The 21,680-nt window shown below is 35.2% G+C and overlaps 1 protein-coding gene across 2 annotated transcripts; it reads left to right on the top strand.

Moving 5' to 3' along the window:
* Positions 1–391: 391 nt before the first annotated feature.
* On the top strand, positions 392–11,992 carry LOC105636533 (E3 ubiquitin-protein ligase RKP). 2 transcript variants are annotated; one of them, XM_012219825.4, is made up of 11 exons: positions 392–638; positions 1,006–2,722; positions 4,359–5,180; positions 5,652–5,812; positions 5,969–6,107; positions 6,768–6,851; positions 7,578–7,862; positions 7,964–8,095; positions 8,722–8,921; positions 9,405–9,609; positions 11,075–11,992. In XM_012219825.4, the coding sequence occupies exons 2-11, from the start codon at positions 1,223–1,225 to the stop codon at positions 11,372–11,374; spliced, it is 3,828 nt and encodes a 1,275-aa protein (XP_012075215.1). In that variant the 5' UTR covers positions 392–638; positions 1,006–1,222; the 3' UTR covers positions 11,375–11,992. The 2 variants fall into 2 exon arrangements, with proteins under 2 accessions (XP_012075215.1, XP_012075216.1); XM_012219826.4 differs by having other exon boundaries at positions 394–638; positions 11,078–11,992.
* The last annotated feature ends 9,688 nt before the right edge of the window (positions 11,993–21,680 follow it).

Genomic DNA, 21,680 nt, shown 5'->3' with positions numbered 1-21,680 from the left:
ATAGGTGAAAAGTTACTATTCACATATAATAATAAAAATAAAAATTATTTTATATTTTATTCTACACCGATAAAAATACAAAATAAAGAGATAAAATGAATAGTACAATTTTACATCCTTATTTTACTTCCTCCCCTTCCCCAAACATAACATAAGAAATGGAAAAGAATGCAGTAGTATTCACTGTTCAGGCGACAACAAACGGTTCTGTTAAACTTTCTGTCACATATACACCGATGGCGCACGATAGCATGGCCCGCCAGCCAAATAGTAACCGGTAAAACTCTCATTTAAAGACACGTGTCGGTTAACCAAACCTCTAGCTGAATGGCTCGAGCCTATCCTTCCCTGTAGGTGCACCATCTGGTTCGTACCTGGTGGGTTTCTCTTCCTCGAGTATTGGAAAAAATTGAAGTCCCAAAAAAAAAAAAAAAAGTAAATATTGGAAAAGAAAACGAACTTGAAATTCTCCTATTGAGTCCACACTTCTTCCCCCCTCTCTCTAAGGAAATTTCTTAATTACTTTCTCTCTCTCAAAAGCTCTGTTTCTTAATATGGCATTAAAAAACCCTAACATGGTGTCGCCGCCTTTGCTATTTCCAGAAAAAAGGAACGTGACGGGCACGGCGCAATTACCTGTAAGTTTTACCTCAATGTTTTTCTGTCATGTGCATGTTTGCATACGCTTGTGTGTTTGTATGAATTTATACTCATGGTGAAAGTTTGCTTTCATAGCGTTTGATAATCGATTGATTTCTTTTGTAATTTACTTGATTGATGGATAGATTGTTTTGCTACTTTTGGTCGCTGAGAAATCGAGTTAAGGTGGACTAGAAATGTGAATTGTTACCTGGGATTGAATTTTTGAATTCTTAAGTGACAGGAGACATGAATTGTTGCTTATTTTTGGTAGATTCGATTGAGTTGTTGGCTTTTGTGCTTGTCTTAGATGTTTTAAATTTGTGTTTTTTCTTCATTTAATTGTCAACAAATGCTTCCATGTAGATTGCTTTTGAATTCGAGCTGTGAGTTTTGCGAGATTTTGAAGTTCCAGAGTCAGAAGGATGGCAGATGGCTCGGGCTTTTTGGAGCTTTTGTTTGGCAAGAATTAGCATGCCTAGTAAAAAAAATTGACTTTGGAGGTTTTTTCAGAAATTTTCAATTTGAATCGTTTTTAGCAGGTGGTGTTTAGCTAGATAGATTGCCCTTTTCTTTATTGCAAATGGCAGATGATGGCTTGAAGATTGGTGGGCTTTCATCTGGCTTAGCTGTAATATTAAATGGTGACGACGGGAAGGATAATTCGTCGAAATCCCATTTGGTTTCATGTTATGATGATATTGGTGATCAACCCGTGGAGAGAGCTCTTGAATTCATTTTTGGTCTCCCCAACAAATCGCTTGGTCCATTGACTAGTCCTGTTGGCAGCAATTTAATCTGCTGTATCATCAAGAATCAATTCTTGAAATTTCATGTGAATTCTGATACTTTGGCTAGCAAAAGGGAGGGGATTTGTTTTCCGGACAATGGTTGTGGACCTCACAAAGTTGGGCTTGAAGAATTGAGCATTTGTGGCGACATTAGAATTGTTAAACCCCCTTTGCTTCTAGAGAGTTTAGCAATGTTCAGTAGTACCAGGGCTAATGCTTGTGTTTGGAAAGGAAAATGGATGTATGAAGTTATATTAGAAACTTCTGGTGTACAACAGCTTGGATGGGCAACTCTATCTTGCCCTTTCACTGACCATAAGGGTGTAGGCGATGCAGATGATTCTTATGCATTTGATGGGAAAAGGGTTAGAAAGTGGAATAAAGAGGCTGAGCCATATGGCCAGTCATGGGTTGTTGGTGATGTCATAGGGTGTTGTATTGATCTGGATCATGATGAGATATTGTTTTACAGAAATGGTGTATCCCTTGGGGTTGCCTTTCGTGGTATTCGCAAGATGGGACCTAGTTTTGGGTATTACCCTGCTATCTCTCTTTCTCAAGGTGAGCGCTGTGAATTAAATTTTGGAGCTCGACCCTTTAAATATCCCATTCAAGGCTTCCTTCCCCTTCAGGAACCTCCCACTGCAAACCTTTTGGCTGCTCAGTTGCTTAGATGCTTATCAAGGTTGTTGGATATGCACTCTATGGAGCGGGCTGATAGTTCTGTAGTTGGTAGATTAAGAAGGTTGAAGAGGTTTGTGTCTCTTGAAGAGCTATTTTATCCTGTCTGTCGAGGGATTTGTGAGGAATTTTTCTGTCTACTTGAGTCTGATGAAGGGAGCAGAGAGTATGTAGCATGGGGTCCGCTTCTGTCATTTATGATGGAGGTCTTCAGAGTGCAGCCACCACATGGCTATTTGAGCTTGGATAAATTTATTGATGTGTTTCTAGAGTTTCAAGGATCACGTCTGATGTTTGAGTACATTATCAATGCCCTTTCATGTGGCTGCAAAACAGCATCCTTGATTTTAACTGAATGCCCATACTCAGGATCTTATTCTTGTCTTTCATTGGCATGTCACATCTTCAGGCGGACAGAACTAATGGTGCTCTGGTGGAAGTTGCCAGATTTTGAATTCTTGTTTGAAGGTTTTCTATCACAAAAGAGTCCAAGCAAGCAGGACCTTCATTGCTTGATGCCTTCTGTTTGGTGGCCTGGTTCGTGTGAGGATGTTTCGTATGAATCTAGTATGTTGTTGACAACTACAGCCTTATCTGAAGCAGTCAGCAAGGTATGCCTTATTGATAATAGTTTTTAGCTTCTTCTTATGGTTACTTTTAATCAAATTCTATCATAGGCTAAAGTTGACTAGTGTAACAGTTCCTGGAATATAGTGCTTTGCAAGCCAAGTTCAAAGTGATTTGTTGACTTTTAACTTCTTTAATTTTATTTTTTATCCCCTTTTCTTGGGTTATCTAACTGTTTGGAGTTGGATTATTATTATTTTTTTGTTATTTAATTATTTTCTTCTTTTTTCCCCTTTAAAAATATTTGACTATTTTGCTAACAACCATAGCACTTATCTTTTTTTTGACAATAGTCTAGGAACAGTATTTGCTTACAATTACTAAAATATAGCATAGCTTAAATATTTTCATGATACCCAATTTCCTTAGTTTTTCAGCTAACATGTATTATATTTTTATCTCTGATTGTACTTTGAATTGTAAATTGCACATACAACTAATTCAAATGGTACAATATTTATTACTTAAATTGGTTGGATTTTAAACTGAAATACCAAATAATTCGTTTGTATAGTGACATAGTAGACAATTTTATCTTGTTTCAATATGAATGTTGTTTAACTATAAGAATGTAATTGTTATGATTTATGTCATGAAATATTAGATTATTTTTGGCATAAACCTCATATTAAAAAGTTAATTTAGAAGATGGATTTAGAATAATAATAACTTTTAGATACTGAAGTTATATTATATCGATATAAATGATTATTGGAAATATTTTAAATTATTAGGTGGGTAGTTATTTTTAAATGCTATATGATAAGAATTGAATTGAACTTTCTTTTTGGACGGTTGCCTCTTTGCATTCTAAAAAATTTCATGCTTCGTTAAGTCCGTAGCACTGCATTTCAATGCTGCTTGTATTTAACTAATTTTAGATTCATGGGCTTTGGGCTCTTTTATCCATATGATGAGTCATGCAAAGTGCATTTCTTGGGGAAAACAATCAGTGTCTGCTCGTTCTCCCCTCTTCAATTCCCAATGAACAACATGATCTTGACCTATCATTTGTTCAATTTGGTCGATCTGATACTTAGAAAACTCTTTTATCTTTATGTTCTCATTGATTTTGAATGATATATGGTATCTCCATTTGCTAGAATTTGAAATTTCTCTCTACATATTGTTTGAAAATGTTAATTTAATGCCATTTGTAAGTCTGTAGCTTTTGATTCTCTAATATCATTCTCTTTCTTATTTTGTCATCTGCTTTGAATTATTTGATTGTGGGACTTGGCTGAGGAGGAAACTTCTGGGACCTTTATGAATAATACTTATGTTGAAAATTGAATAAACATTAACTTATGGAATTCATGGGTAAAAGTTCTTTTTTCTGTTTTCAACTAATGTTTGCTTTTCTTTTCTAATTCACTTTCAGAGAGCTTTTTTTTTTTTTTTTTTTTTTTTTTTTTTTTTTTTTTTTTTTTTTTTCAGTGATGCATTTGATTTGAAATGTTTAATGGAAAATTTGTTTTCCCCGGAATTTCCTTAAGTTCTGTTTCTGTATTTTTTATATATGGTGAACTTTAATTGAATTTATTTTTTCATTGGGCACTTATTTTAGCATATTTCTGTATTGATCAAGAGCCTATTAATTCTTTATTTCTTCGTTTGTAGATTGAGGAGAAGCATAGGGACCTATGTTTTCTGGTCATACAGTTTGTTCCACCTACAACACCTCCTCAGTTACCTGGTTCAGTGTTTAGGACAATTTTACAGAATCTTTTATTGAAGAATAGAGGCGCAGATCGCAATGTCCCTCCTCCTGGAGTTTCAAGCAACTCTGTTCTTGTTTCGATGTACACAGTTATACTTCATTTTCTATCTGAAGGATTTGCTATGAGGGAGATCTGTGGCTGGTTGAAGAGCTGTGAAACAAATAATCATCTTGGATTTCTTCATAGAGGTGGTAAACAGAGTTTCCCTGTAGATTTGTTTCTGAAAAATGAATCTTATCGAACTGACATTTCTAGACTTGGGGGATCATTTAGTCATCTATCAAAATCTCATCCTGTATATGATCAAGAAATGGAAGTAATTCGGTGGGAAGAAGGTTGTATGGATGATGAAGAAACCCGAGTAACACACAATACCACGCAGAAACCATGTTGTTGTTCAAGTTATGATGTAGAATTGTCAAAAATGTCAAAACATCAAATTAGATACACAGCTAAAGGTTCTCGTGTCCATTGCACGCCTATTCCAGACAGGTCTGCTCATGTTGCTGCAGAATGTAGTGCAGGAAGTTTGAATGATGAGATTGCAGACAAGCCTAGTACCAGCGATCAATCTGAATCAGAGTTTGGTTATCGCCCTATGCTGGATATGAGGATTTTGCCAAGGGAGCATGATATCTCTTCAGCTATACTGAGAGAGGAAGAACTTCTAGACATTTTACTGTTGTTGTATCACATAGGTGTGGCACCAAATTTTAAACAGGTAAGAAAATCTTTTGGGCTGAGAATTTCTGTTAAAAGTTGCAGTTTCTCTTTTAAAAGAATGCATTAATTTTTGCTATTTGATGTCGGACAGCAAAAAAAGTCTATATTTGATTTAGGAGATCTTGCATGGCCGGTTATTAGGATAGATTTTGCTTTATCTGAAAGCTAGTGTGGAAAACTGTCTAAACTGAGACTTGTAACTAAAACTAGCTTGGTAGTGCAATGGTTGAAGGAGACACTGATTCTGGTTGCTGTTTACAGGGTAATTGAGGAACTGTGAATAGAGAACCTGTGAACAGTTCCACAGATGTTAACCTGTGAACAATAAAATAGAAGGAGCTTCTACCCTTAAGATTTTTTATGTGCCTTCCAATCGTATGACCGTTTAGTGTTACTTCGTGTCTCATAAGCTGACAAATTTACGTATTAAAGAATATTGGAATATATCTGAACAATTCTTTGATTGTAGGCATCATATTATATGTCTCATCAATCACAATCGATATCACTCTTGGAAGAAACTGATAAGCAGATAAGAGAAAGAGGTTCTAGTGACCAACTAAGACGTCTGAAGGAAGTTCGTAATGATTATCGAGAAGAAGTTATGGATTGTGTCAGACATTGTGCATGGTACGCTGATGAAGGATACTTTTAGAGTTATACTTAAGTTTGAATATCTTGGTCTTTACCTGCATATGATATTGAAGTAAGGAAAAGCAAGTTTTTTGATTTGATGTGCTTCCTCATATTTTGAGTTTTGGTTGGTCATTTTGACATTCATCCCAGGTATCGCATCTCCCTTTTCTCTCGTTGGAAGCAAAGAGGAATGTATGCAACATGCATGTGGATAGTCCAACTACTTCTGGTTCTTAGCAAAGTGGATTCTTTATTCATTTATATTCCAGAATATTATCTTGAAACTCTGGTAAATAAATTTTCCTTAAAAACCCTGGCCATGATGATAGTGCATTTATTACTGTATCTTAAATAACTTCTATAACTTTTATTATTGATAGGCATAAGTTGCCAATGTTGTAGCCTTGACCTTTACTATTTATTTATTCCAATACTTTTCATATTCAGGCATGGACCTCCTTTTGGCAGCAGTACAGTGTTGTTTAGAGTTTAGTTCTCTTGCGATTGCTGCAAATATTATTACATCTCTTGTCAATTGCTTGAATTTTTACATTCTGTCAGTGAACTTTTGAATTTTCCATTTATTTTTTATTCATTAGGAAATTGTGATGGTAGATTGAAGCTGCAAGCTTTTCAATATGTTGGTCATCATTGATCAACATACATTTCTTAATTCTCTAGCGGTCAGTCTATGTACATGTGTGGAATTTGGTTGCTCATGCACAGGTATAGATTCTGAGTGTATGTAGCTGTTGTTATATGATAATTGGTGCTCTTTTGATCTGTCTGAAGTTAGAGTTTTCTAGACTTAAAACGTATAGCAACAAATTTTAATCAAGTATTTAAGTGCTCTACTTTTGAGTGATTTCGAGGAGTTTTTTCCTGTTTAATTTTATTAAATTAGCTTATATTTCTGATTGTTATTGAGTTCTGTTTGATGTTGTTACAGGTTGACTGTTTTCATGTTTTGCGAAAGAGTGATCCTCCATTTGTTCCTTCTTCAATATTTATTAAGCAAGGACTTGCCTCATTTGTAAGTCTAGTCTATAAATCTTATTTTCCTTGTTTTTCTTTCCATTCACTTTGTTTTGTTTGCTCCAATGCAAGTTTGTTCTATAGAAATTCAAGTTATCTTTCGTGTGATTTGCACTCAATACAACTAGGTGTTAACCAATCATGATGAATGGTTCAACTATATTAAGTCTAATCCTTAAACTATTCCTTACATGGGGATTTTCAACCTTCGTTAGTTTGTTTTGTGACGCTATTGAGAGAATCAAAGAAGAAATAGAATAGCAACAAATTGCTTCTACGCAATACGAAAATGATTAATGGTTCAACTATATTATGGTCTGACACCCTTGAATGATTCTTTGGATGAGGTTTTTCAACCTTCATTAGCTTGTAACACTTTAGTGATATTCAGAGAAGAAATCGATTAGTAACACATATTTCTTCTACATGATATGAAATTTTTCTAACACATATTTCTTCTACATGATATGAAATCTTTCTCCTCCATCCAATAGTGAAGGCAGTCACTCTAAGCCTTGACTTATATCTATCATCAGATTGGGTTTTATTTTTGAGTAATTTCTGCTATAGGTGGTCAAGGGCATGTGGTTGAAGTTTTTGTGCAATTTTTTTTGTGGCCTGCATATGGTTTATTGATTTTGAATGAATTTAGAATTATGTTTTCATCAAATGTTCAGATTATCAAATGGATTTGTAGTATTGATTATTTTTACTTGTTCATTAGGTCACTTTTGTGGTTACCCACTTCAATGATCCAAGGATATTGAGTGCAGATCTAAAGGATCTCCTTCTCCAATCTGTATCAGTCTTGGTACAGTATAAGGAATATTTGGCAGTTTTTGAAAGCAATGAAGCAGCCAGACAAAGAATGCCAAAAGCATTACTGTCAGCTTTTGATAACCGATCTTGGATTCCAGTCACCAACATCCTTCTGCGGTTGTGCAAAGCTTCTTGCTTTGGTTATTCCAAGCATGGAGAATCATCATCTTCTTCATCAGTTGTTTTCCAGGTGAAACGACGACTCTTTTTGCCTTGATTTTGTAACTTTCTTTCCCATTAGTAATTTACAGCTATAAATTTAAACTTGTTTGGGCCTCTTAATTTATGTAGAATTTGTTGCGAGAAGCTTGTATCAATGACGAAAAATTGTTCTCTGCCTTTCTGAATCGCCTATTTAATACCCTTAGCTGGACAATGACTGAATTCTCTGTTTCTATTCGGGAAATGCAAGAAACATACCAGGTATAAATGACTTATTTCTCTGACATAAATCTTGCTAGTGTAACAGTCAGCAAATATTTTTGAAATTTGACTGAAAAAGAAAAATTGAAAGGATTTTTCAATAACAAGCACTTCAATTTCAGTTATTTGTAATCCAAGTGACAAAAGCATCCTTTTTTTTTTTTTTTTCCTTTTTGGGACGGTACTCTTAGTAGTGGATACCTCGTAGTGTATCTTCCCTTGAATGACTAAAGATTTTATGCTTATTTTGTTTGAAATGCCTGTGTTTGGAAGGATAAGTCAGGTGAGAAAAATTTTTACCCTTCTTACATTTGGAAAACCAGAAAATAAACAGGGATGAAAAAGGGGTGGGGATAAAGATTAAACATGCAAATTGTATATGCTTCTACATTTGAAATTGGTATAAGTGGATTCTTCCTCATTTTATGCATGTATATTATGTGTGCAAGCATGCATGTCTGTAAGAACTGCTACTCATTTTGTTATTGTTATAGTATACTTTTCTATATTGCCATCTATGTTTTAAAACAGTTAATAATTGTTATTGACTTGTGTAAATTTTTCTGGTGATTTCCTTTTCCTGTGTGATTAATTTAAATCTTATTTTTATTGAACATCCTTTGCAGGTACTGGAATTTCAGCAAAGAAAATGCTGTGTAATATTTGATCTCTCATGCAACCTTGCCAAGCTCCTGGAGTTCTGTACCCATGAGATTCCCCAAGCATTCCTATCAGGAACTGATACAAACCTCCGGAGGTTAACTGAATTAGTTGTTTTTATTCTCAACCACATAACCTCAGCTGCAGATGCTGAGTTTTTTGACTTGTAAGCTTCTAAGCTAGTGATTTGAACTAACGTTTTTGTTTCTTTATTCTGTACCATCTTTGTTGTTCCAGTTTTATTTATTCCTAGATTTTGTCATTAGAAACATAATAATTACTTTGATTTCCTATTGAAAACTTTCATCGAGGAAATCATTCCAGATTGTAATCTGTGATTTATTCATGGTTTATTTATATTGTGACAATCATTTCTATGCCTCATTTCTACTTTTCTGAAAGGTTGTATCATATGTGGGTGTGTTTGTATGTATGTGGGAAAATTGATGTTTTCAGCTCACTTGCATTTGGAAAATATCATTCTCTTCCTTTGCATATGTACATTTTTGGAGTTTGATTCTCAGTAATTCTCAATCTATTATTTCAAAATTTATTAACTAAAGCTTCATCTATGCTATAGATTTGATTAGAAAAAGACAAAGCTTGAACTTCTAACCTCATTATATGGTGCTGTATCTGTATTTTACAGGTCACTTAGGCGACATGGTCAATCATTGGAAAAAGTAAATCGAGGCATGATATTAGCACCTCTTATGGGGATAATTTTGAATTTGTTGGATGCAAGTATGAAGACAGAATTTATAGAGCAGAATGATGTTGTGGGTACTTTTGCAAGCATGGACTGTCCTGATACCATGCACTGTGGATTCCAGTATCTGTTGGAGTATAACTGGGTTAGTTTTTCTCAGATCCAAGTCTAATCTCTTTCAATTCAATGTCCATGTAGCTATGCATGATGTAGATAACCAGCTTATTATTCATTCCACTTCGTGTTTGGTTATCAAAACTCAGAAGATTCATGTCATTTTGGATTATTGGTAAGAACCTTGGATGGTAACAATATTATATTGGATTTATTGTGGCCAATGGATGCATTATATGCAAATAAGGATAGTGTTGATCTTCTTATTTATTGTATGGATGAGGTTTGTGGGTCTTGAGATTTTGGGTTATTTTGGAATCAATTGGATTCTTCTGGGTACTATTGAGTGGTTGCTTGAATGGGTGCTGCGCTGCCATCCAAAGGTGCAGAAAAAGCTAGCAGAATGCTATTTGGATTCTTCTGTTTACTATGGAACGGGTGCTTGAATGGTGGCTGCACAGCCATCCCGAGGTGCAGAAAAAGCACAGAATGCTATTTGGATTCTTATGTGTACTATGGAGCGGGTGTGAATGGTGGCTACACAGCCATCCATAGATGCAGAAAAAGCTTAGGAGAACACTCTTGCTTTGTTTTTTTTCCAGTATATTAGGAGTAATAGACAAATGTTTATCAGGGTAGACTGTTGTGTGTAAATCAATAGAGATTTTGTTGAGAGCATCATTGCTGGGATATAGAATATTTGTTTCACCGTACCATTTTCTGATTTTGTGTCGGAAACTATAAGTGCAAGTGTAGTCTTTTTTCTTTATAGCAGTTAATTACAGGAGGCATATACTAGGCTCTATATGAATTATATCTCATCTTACTGACAAAAGGAAAAGGAAAAAGGTTTGAATAGGGAGGTTTTTAAGGACTGACGGATGATCTTGGTGGATAAGAATTTGATAATGCTAAGAAAATCAGAAGTAATTCATGCTTTTATCCTCTGTACACTTTGTTCAGAGTCCTTATCTTCCTGTCTCTTCTGATTAAAGTGCAACTGGTGGATCTTGTTCCCTAATAGGGTATGAAGGATCATTGAAGTACCACTTTTGTTGATAGTGAGCCAAAAATGAGATGAGAATGGAAATGGTCATTTCAAGAAGATAAAGGGTTGGGCAGTTTTAAATTGAAAGTTTATTCCTGTTGTTAAAAATGTTATGTTTTGAAGTGCATAGTTACTAGGGAAAATATGCAGTTCGTTCATATATATATAAAAAAAAAGAAAGATTGTTTGCCAAAATGTTGTTGGACGTCCTTTCATTTTGTATTTTCCTTTGCCCTATTAATCTTTGATTTTACTTGTTCTAGGATTCGGTATAGATTGTAAATCAGCTGAGTTAGATTGGATTCTATGTCCATGCACTTGTATATAGTGCTTGAACAACCTCTGAACAAGTCATTGAATCAACATTCTTTCAATCTTAGCTCCTTCCCTGCTGCATTTGTTACTTCATTTTTATGGTTAGTCTATATTTACCCTCCCATCATTTTAGCAGGCTGGATCATTCAGAGGGGACGCTTATATTGGGAGACTCGGGCAACTTGAGAATTTCTTGAGCCTCCTTCTAAGTCAAATTGAAGCACAACAAATTGAAAGGATGAGATGTGAAGGGGGAGAAACAGATGCAGATGATGGCACCTGCTGCATTTGTTACACGTGTGAAGCAAATGCACAATTTGTCCCCTGTTCCCATAGGTCTTGCTATGGATGCATAAGAAGACATCTTTTAAATTGCCATAGATGTTTCTTTTGCAATGCAACAGTATCGGATGTTATTAAGATCAATGATTAGAGAATCTGAGATTTTTGGTCTTCCGTATTGTTGTTGCCCCGGAATGTCATATTTATCTTGTGACTGCTGACTGCTACTACATGTGGCTATTGAGAGATCCTATTTTCTGGTTGCCAGAACAGTCTGTCATGGCCTTGTTCTGGTTATCGACTCGTCAGTACTTGCTGCAGAGGCTGGGGGCTTTGGAATCCTTTGGTTTGTGAACCAATGGAGCAGAAAAACTGAAACTGAAACAAAAGGAAAAGAAATGAGAAATTAGGTTATAAGTTAATGGAAAGATGACGCAATTAGGAATTATTATACGATTATATATATGCTTGTATATTGGCGCGAGGTTGGAAAGAAAAATTCTCACAGGTTGATTTAAGAATTTTGTAGGGGAAATTGAGGGCATTATTCTGTAAATATGAGATGTAAATGGCAATGAAAATCTGTTCGTCTATCTGGGTTTATGTTGTATTAAAATATCTTTTTTTTTTTCTTTTTATAATTTAATCATATCCAACATGGACGGCTAATATGGACATGGATGGAGAACTGTAATTATTGTAAGAAGGAAAAAATAGTGAGGGAGAAACGTTCTGGAATCTATAATGATAAGTTTTCTTTTCTTTTTTTTTTTTTTTGTCTTAAAATATAGCTTATTGTTTTTGAAATTATAATTAACTTTTATTCTTATTTAATATACTTGACTTTATTAGTAATAATTTTTTAGTTAATTCTATATTTTAATATTAATATAGAGGTATATCAGTCAAAAATGTAAGTAAAATTCATTGTTCAAATACAATTAATTTTTTTTGAGAAGAAAAAACTTTCATTAATGACTTAAATCAAGAAGGAAAAAGGCTATTTTTTGCCCTTCAACTTGGTCTTCAAATTCAATTGATTCATATTTTAACTTTTAAGTCAGATTTCTCCACTAGTTATAATATTGCAGCCAAATAGCTCAAACATTCAATTGGTACGATAGTATGATTTTCACACAGTCAAAAAATATTTTTCTTTTTAAAAAAATTAGTAAAGATGAAAACATTTTATTAGCGTAACTGCAGATAAAATGCTTCGTCTATTTCTCAAAATCCCTAAAATATCAAAAACCAAAACACCTAACACTAAAATAAATCCTTTAGTCAATGAGAGAATGAGGATGAGAGATCAAGAAAGCTTGGTTTCTGGAGGTCGATATTCAAGTTCACCCGACATTCACAGTAATAGAGGTTCTCATCTAGAGTATAATTATGAGGGAGTGACTCGATACTGTATATGTGGTTTGAAGTCTTGTTACACCCTTACCTGCAAGCGGATATATGTATAACAACCTTAAAAGACTTCATGAAACAAACCAGCAAAAAATACAGGGAACAACCCTTCATTTATCACTAGAAAGATCGATATCAAAGCACACAATGTAAAAGAAATAGCAAAGAGTACTGTTCAGAGCCTATAAGGTTAAATAACAACCTCTACAAACACAAGGGTTAAAGAATCAGAGGTATAGCACTATTAGAAGCCTTGTTACACTATAACTCAAGTGGGTATATGTATCACAAACTTAAAAGACTTTACAAAAAAACCAGCAAGGAGTATAAGGAACAATGTCGATCACACCACAAACAAACAAATAAATAATTTTGTTGAGTTCTTTCAGTTACGAAAGACACAAAAAAACGTTTTTCCTGAGTTACTTTTAGTTAACAAAGAAACAAAGATAAAGAAACTACTTACCTTCGATATCAAGAAGAATGAGAGAGTCACTGTTAATTTCGGTTTCATTTTTGAATATCAAAGAAAAATTTATTTTTTTCCTCAATTTGACTTTTACCTCAATTGAAAGACACCGCTCCTTTGTTGCTCTGCATGTGCAAACTTCATATTGCAAAGGAGGTAGCTTGACTTATTTTTTTCTCCCAACGATACTATTTGATAGCTAAATCGTTGGTGCGAAGATTCAGCTTGAATTTATTATCTCATTTCTTTGGGTTTTGATTATATTACACGCGCACTGACCAGTTGAATGTCTGAGCTATTTTGGCTGTAATATGACAGCTAACGGAGAAATTTGGCTTTAAAGTTAAAATATGGGTCAATGATTTTGGGAACAAGTTGAAGGGCCAAAATGAGCCTTTTTCTAATCAAAGAATAAGAAGAGCTTCAATAGCAGAAGGAAGCTCAAACCAAAGATGAAAATCAACATAAGAGCAAGACACCCTAGCCAAGGCATGAGCGACTTCGTTCATTGATCTACTAACCCACCTAACAATAACATTATTGCTGTTATTACATAAATTCACACAGTCAACTACTAAGAGATGCCATTTCGACAAATTACCAGAGGGCTGTTGTATTTCCATGTAGATTTCTTGAGCATCAATCTCTACCAAAACATTAGATAACCGATGCACCTTAATATATGATAACGCCTCATGTAAGTCCCAAAACTTCTGCCATTCGTGGATCAACAACACCCCTGAACCGACCTGTGAATCCCTGCAAAAAAACGTCTGTAGAATCACTAGAAACCGTTGCATAACCAGACCTCCTTGGAGCAGCAAACAATGCCCCATCAACATTGCACTTGAGAGAACCTATCAGAGGAGAGGACCATCACATATCACTTCTAATTTGCTGCGAGACAGGAGGCTGAGCACTTAAGCTAGCCTTTGCTTCTCTCTAATCTTATAAAAATTTTTTGGCAAGTAACACCGTTGTGTATTAGTGTGATTATCTCCTCGCCAAAGGAACGCATTGCGATGGTACCAGATATACCATGCAATGACAGAGTAAAGTTCAAACAACTCCTGCCCATGAACCTACAGAAGATTAGAGAACCAGCCCATAAATTCATGGTCACGTAAAACCTGCTATATTGACCCCAACAGACTGCCACCCTACTGTAACTCGATCACATAAAAACAAAGCATGAATTGAGGTCTCCTCATCAGCAAAAAACCAGCAACAAGAAATAATAGGGATTCCGCGCTCCACCAGCCGTGACCTAGTAGGCACTATATTGCGACAGAGACGCTAAATGAAGTTCTTCACCTTGGGCGGAATCTTTAACCTCCATAGTTGATTCCAAAACAAGTGATGCGGTGTAGCATGATGTGCATGCAAGAGCTAGAAAGCACGATAATATGCTTACTTTAGAGTATATTTCCCTTGTTTTGTATAGTGCCAGACATAAATATCATCTAAATTCCTTTAGCTTAACGGCATTCGCAAGATCAAATCAGATTCCTCAGGACTAAACAAGTCAAGCACAAGATCAGAGTTCCACCATCTGGTATCATGACAAATAAGGTCAGAAACTCGACAATCTTCAAACCCAGGCAGCACAGGTGACGTCACAAAAAAGAACCATCACGGATAATCCAAGGGCGCTTCCAAATGCTAATATGCAAGCCATTACCGATTCTCCATCTCAGTCCATCCAGCAACAACTTTTGAGCCGACAAAAACTCCTCCATGTAAAACTGGGATTATGCCCTAAAACGACATTATAAAAATCTCCATTAGAGAAATATTTAACGTATCTAGTATAGAAGAGTACCTTGGTTGGACAAAAGCCTCCAACCTTGTTTCCCTAAAAGTGCCACATTAAAACTGTGCAAATGTCGAAAGCCCATCCCTCATTCCTTTTTACTTGCACACATTCTTTCCCATGACAAGTAATGAACACTACGTTTCTCATCTTGCTTCAGTCCCCATCAAATGATAGAAAACTAAATTTGTCTACAGCTAATTAAAAGTCATGGACCGTGAATGCATGGTCAAAGATGGTTCTAAGTGAGTAAAGTCTTGGTTGGTGAAAGCATAGTTAATGGACGGTGCTTAACTTGGTCTATTGTTGGAAGGCTACCAAAGTGGATTCAAGACACCAATCATATTGCCTATATATACATGTAAAATACGAATAAATAAAGTAGACATAGAGATTAGTTTTCTCTTATATGTGTGTGAGATTATAAAAAAATAAAGTGAGTTGTGAGTGTGTCTCCCTTGTAATATTACTCCAGTAATATAATTAAGTATTTGTATTTGAGTACTGTGATTGTTCATAATTAAGTAATTTATATTATTGCCAACACCACCGGAAGGAATTCATCATTCTTTCCAATTCCATACATGTGGAAACTGGAACGAGAAAGACGCTCATACAAAAGGTAGGACTAGACTGTGCCACAGATTTAATCAAGATATCCTTATCCGCTTTTGAAAGAAACTGACCCTTCCAACTCTGAAGCCTCTACCATAATCTGTCCCGAATAAACCCAAAGACCCCTTTTTTATTTCTACCAACAAGTGATGGAAGACCTAGACATCTCCCATGATTAAGCGAGGTATGCACACTCAGAATATCGGAAATAATATTTCATAAATCATTTGAAGCATTAGGACAAAAGAAAATACCTGATTTCTGAAGATTAACAGCCTGTCTAGATGCATGCTCATAGGTGTGCAAAATATGTCGGACACATTCACTCTCTCTACTATTTGCCCGGAAGAAAAAATAGCTGTCATCAGCAAAGAGGAGATGGGAAACATTAGGGGTTCTTGAATTAATCTTGCAGCCATGAATATCTCTCGCCGCCTCAGCTTGTCTAAAAAGAGCAGATAATCCCTCAGCACAAAGTAAAAAAAGATAAGGTGATAAAGGATCACCCTGTTGCAGACCTCTTCTAGGGGTAATAGGATTAATATCCACACCATTCAGCCTGACCATATAACAAACAGAGCCCATTTTAATCATAATAGCTATCAAAAAACCCCAATCCACTCGATCATGTGCTTTAGAAATATCAACTTTTAAGGCAGCCAAACCGCTTTTACCCGTTGTCTTTCTTTTCATAAAATGGATAAGCTCAAAAGCGACTAAAATATTATCTATGATTAATCTACCTAGGACAAATGCAGATTGTGAGACAGAAATCACCTTCAAGAACTTTCTTGAGCCTATTAACCAGGACCGTAGCTGCAACTTTATAAACAACATTGCATAGAGAGATAGGATGGAAATCCTTGACCCACTGAGGTTTATCAATTTTAGGAATAAGAAAACAGTAGTATGATTCAAAGTATGGGAAAAAACACAGTTGGTTAACCAATCTCTACGTACAGCATCGATAATGTTAGTACTGACAATACCCTAAAACTTTTGGAAAAAGCAAGGGTTCATATGGTCGGCACCAGTCACTTTATCTGGATGCATTTGGAAAAGCACAGACCTAATCTCATCATTCGAAAAAGAAGCTAACAACAACATATTATTCTCCTGCGTAAGCATCAACTGAATAAAATTCACCACTGGGGTATGATCAGTAGATGCTGCAGTAAACAATTTTGTTTAAATAATCTTTAACAATTTCACCCATCTCACCAGTATCTTCACAAAAAAAATTGGCAGTATTGAGAAGACCTGCAACATGGTTAATTCGTCTTCTACTGGAAGTTGCAGCATGAAAAAAATGTGTATTTTCGTCACCAATATGTAACCAATAGGTTTTAGCCAGTTGCTACCAGAAGAGCTCTTCTGTTGGATTTAGGCAAACAACTCCTTCCCTATCACTGTTTTCTTGCTTCTGTCCTAATTCTCTCAACCGTGATATCCCGCTTCTATTAAGCCAAGCAAGCGAAGTTGATCGCCAAAGGAAACTCCACTACTCTAGGTAATTTATTATCTTCTTCCCTCCTGCTTCGTTCTTTCTTTTTTTTGTTTTATTTATTTTTCTTTTGTTTAATACTTGCATGAATTTTTCTTCTTCTCTTCTTTATTTCTTTCTTTTTCTTTTGTTTAATACTTGCAAAAAAATTATAGTTCTTCTTCTTTATTTCTTTTTTCTCTTTTGTTTTTTTGTTCTGTTTAATAGTAAGAGAAATATGGACATTTTTTTCTTTTATTTCATGGCTGTCCACATTTATTTCATTGTTGTTCTTTTGTTTAATTCCTACATAAAAAATGGGTAATTGTAATATAAAGTAAATGAGATGTGTATTATTATGTTTTTTTCTTTTATTTCATAACTGTCCCGTTTATTTCATCGTTATTCTTTCATTGTTTATTTTTTCTTTTATTTAATTCTTGCATAAAAATTGTGTAATTTTATATAAACTAGCTAAGATGTGTATTATTCATGTTTTTTTCTTTTATTTCATTGCTCTATCATTTACTGTGATTATGTGTATTATTCATGTTTTTTTTCTTTTATGTGATTATTCATTACTGTCCTTTTAATTTTTTTATAGGTTTATTGTTTATAATTGTATGGAACAAAGAATATCATCTATGATGTGATCTAAGGGAGGGAGAAATAGTACTGGTAGGAGAAATGCACCAGAAAATAGGTCTGATATTGGTTGGATGCATGATATAGATGTGGATAACAATTCTAAAAGAGTGCAATGCAAGCATTGCAACAAAATTTTGAGCAGAGGAATATATCGTTTTAAACACCATTTAGCCGGAACTCGTAAGGACGTTGAACCATACTTAACTGTACTCGAGGAAGTTAAGAAGCAAATGTTAGGAGTCTTAGCCAAACTAGTAGAAGCTTCACAGAAAAAAAGAAAATACATATTTGACTTAGATGATGATCTGTCTAACGAGGTAGAACAACCAGTTTTAAAGAGAAAAGATGGTATGAGTTTTTTTTGAAAGGAAAACTCAATGAAAGCAAGAGCAAGCAAACAACTATTAATCAAATGATGAAAACAGATTTAAGGGAAGAAGCTTGTCAACAAATAGCTAGGTTTTTTTACATAAGTGCAATTCCTTTTAATTGTGTGAAAAATCCTGATTTCATAAAATTTTTTGACTTAATTGGAAGATATGGCATTGGATTCAAACCTCCTACTTATCATGAGATTAGAGAAAAGTATTTGAGAAAGGAAGTAAACCGCACAATGGATTTACTTGAGGAGTATAAAGCAGAGTGGAAGAAAACATGTTGCTCTGTCTTGTCTGATGGATGGACTGACAAGAAAAACGTTCAATTTCCAATTTCTTGGCTAATAGTCCAAAGGGAACCGTTTTCTTATCATCATTGGATACATCGCACATTTCTAAAACTGCAGATAAAGTTTTTGAAATTTTAGATGAAATAGTAGGGGAAGAGAATGTTGTGCAAGTGGTTACTGATAATGCTGCAAATTATAAAGCTGCTGGTGAATTGTTAATGGAGAAAAGAAAAGATTATTTTGGACACTTTTTGTTGCACACTGCATTGACTTGATTTTAGAGGATTTGAAAAGAAGTTAACGGTCCATAAGGTGATAATTGCCAAAGCAAGAAAGATTTCAGCATATATTTATGTAAGACCCTTGCTGATTTCCATTTTGAGGCATTTTACTAAAGGTAGAGACTTGATTAGACCAGCCGCTACTCGTTTTGCCACTGTTTATTTGACCTTAGGGTGCCTTAATGATAAAAAAGGGTCTTTGATGTCCATGTTTACTTCCAAAACATGAAGAGCTGGTAAGTTTGCATCAACACAAGATGGGAAGCGAGTGTAACACATGGTTTTGGATTCTAGATTTTGGAAAAATATTGTTATACGTCTTAAAGCTGCATATCCTCTCATCAAAGTGCTTAGATTGGTGGATTCAGAAGAGAAACCAGCTATGGGTTTCATTTATGAATAGATGGATCACGCAAAAGAGAAGATACAAGACAATTTCAATAATGTCAGGAAAAGGTAAACAAACTGAATTGATTTTTTTGGATGTTTATTGCAATTTATATCAATTGATATAGAATCTGAATTTATATTTTAAATGTAGCTAATTCAATTTTTTTTTTTCATTTAAAAGCTATAAACTGGTACGGAAAATCATTGATGAAAGATGTTAAAACAGAATCCTAAGAATCATATCTGTTATATGATTCGTCCTTCATTCTAGGCTTTTTATAACTTTGTTATTTATTTGTTATTAGTTAGGATTTGTTTAGTTTGTTGAGGTTTATAAGGCCACTGCTGCTGTATATATATTGTACCTTCATGATAGCAATAGAATCAGATTACAATTCATATTCTTCAATATTTCTTTATGGTATCAGAGCTTTAAAGTGCTCTCACAAGCCAAAGTTTTTTTTTTTTCTTTTTCCTCTCCTCTTTGCCATGGCTGCTCCAGTTATCAATGCTGATTCTTCCTCTCAATATCAGTCTATTTTTCAATTCAATCCCACTGCTCAATTACCTATCAAATTGAGTGGAAGTTCCAATTTCACTATTTGGAAAGCTCAAATTGAGATGCTCATGTATGGTCACAACTTATACGGACATCTTGATGGATCAACTGCAGCCCCACCACAAACTCTTTCCACTACTAATCAACCAAACCCAGCTTATCATCAATGGTTTCGTCAAGATAAGCTCATCCATAATGCACTTTTGGCATCTGTTGATCCTACTATTGCATCACCTGTTGCTATTTCACTTACTGCTCATAAAGCATGGCAATCTTTACATACAGCTTTTGCTAACAAATCTCAAACCAGAATTCTCAGCCTTCAAGATAAATTAGCTCGCTTTACCAAAGATTCTCGCCCTATTGTTGATTATCTTCGTGAAATCCGTTCTATTGCTGATGAACTTGCAACTGCTGGTGAACCACTCACCAATTCTCAACTTGTTGTTCGAATTTTGCAAGGACTTGGCTCTGACTACAAATCACTCTCTGCTGCGATTCGATCTCGGGACACTACCATCTCATATGAAGAACTCTATGACAAACTTCTTGATCATGAATTGTTTCTTCAACATGAAGAGCCAAAATTAAATCCTGCCATTACAGCTGCGGTTGCTACAAAGCCCAATTCCACCTCACATCGTTCTACTGGACAAAGGACATCAAATTACAATTCTGAGCAATCATCTTCATGGCGACAACAACAGTTTTCAACTCGAGGGCGTGGCCGACGCTCTAATCAACAACGAACCTTTGACAATCCAATTCGCTGTCAACTATGTGATCGACCAGGTCATACTGCTCGTGTCTGCAGGTCTGAATCTCATAATCATCTTCAAGCAAGAGCAAACTTTGCAGCCTCATATTCTCAGAATCAACAACCTTGGCTAATTGATTCGGGTGCTAATCATCATATAACCAATGATGCGAAGACATTAGCTACAGCTAATGACTATCATGGGCCAGAAGAAGTCACTATGGGTAATGGTAATTCTATAAGGATTAGTCACATTGGTACTGGTACACTTAATGCATCAAATAATAATTTTCAGCTCTTTAATACTCTTTGTGCTCCCAAAATCACTCATAATCTTGTTTCTGCTTCTCTTTTTTGTCGTGACAATAATACTTCTATTGAACTATTTCCTTATCATTTTCTTGTGAAGGATCTGACGACGGGCGTGCACCTGGTCCAAGGACAGACTAGAAATGGACTTTACGAGTGGCCTCGAAATAATATGCACAATGTTCACACCTTCTCAGTAGTCACATCTCAATCTCTTGATATGTGGCATCGTCGTCTAGGTCATCCCAACAAACGTGTATTATGTCAAGTTTTAAAGGATTTGTCTATTCCTTATCATTCTCACTTGCAAACTTGTAATTCTTGTTCTATTAATAAAATGCATCGCCTTCCTTTTTTTGAAAATTCTTTGCATAGTGAAAAACCACTCCAAATTGTTTACAGTGACTTATGGGGACCTTCTCCCATTCTTTCCATTGATCAAAAAAAATATTATGTTGTTTTTGTTGATCAGTTCTCACGGTACATGTGGATTTACACTCTCAAAACAAAAGCTGAAGTTCATAGTGTCTTTACAAGTTTGCATCCTCTCCTAGAGCGACGTTTTAACACCAAACTTTTATCTCTATATACTGATGGCGGTGGTGAGTTTCAGAGTCTTTCTTCCTATCTAAAAACACATGGAATTGAACATCTCATTTCACCTCCATACACTCCCCAACGTGTTGCACTTGTTGAACGACGACATCGTCATCTTATTGAAACTGCTAAAACATTAATGTCTCAGGCATCTCTTCCATCTCAATTTTGGAGTTTTGCTTGTACCCACGCTGTTTATATCATCAACAAGTTACCCACCCCTGTTTTAAATGGAAAATCTCCGCATCAGCTTTTATTCCAAGCAATCCCAAATCTAGCCTCACTTCGTAGCTTTAGTTCATTGTGTTATCCGTGGCTCCGACCGTATACCAAACATAAACTAGAAGCTCGGTCCACACCATGTGTTTATTTAGGTTTTTCAACTAAATATTACTGTCATCAGTGTTATGATCCGATTTCGTCTAAAATATACCTCTCTCGTGATGTCTTATTTTT

The sequence above is a fragment of the Jatropha curcas genome, chromosome 3 (genome assembly GCF_041381405.1).
Source record: "Jatropha curcas cultivar XTBG-Jc1 chromosome 3, XTBG_Jcur_1.0, whole genome shotgun sequence".
Taxonomy (NCBI): Eukaryota; Viridiplantae; Streptophyta; class Magnoliopsida; order Malpighiales; family Euphorbiaceae; genus Jatropha; species Jatropha curcas.
The sequence above is the reverse complement of the archived record's forward strand: the minus strand, read 5'-3'. Positions and strand labels throughout refer to the sequence as shown.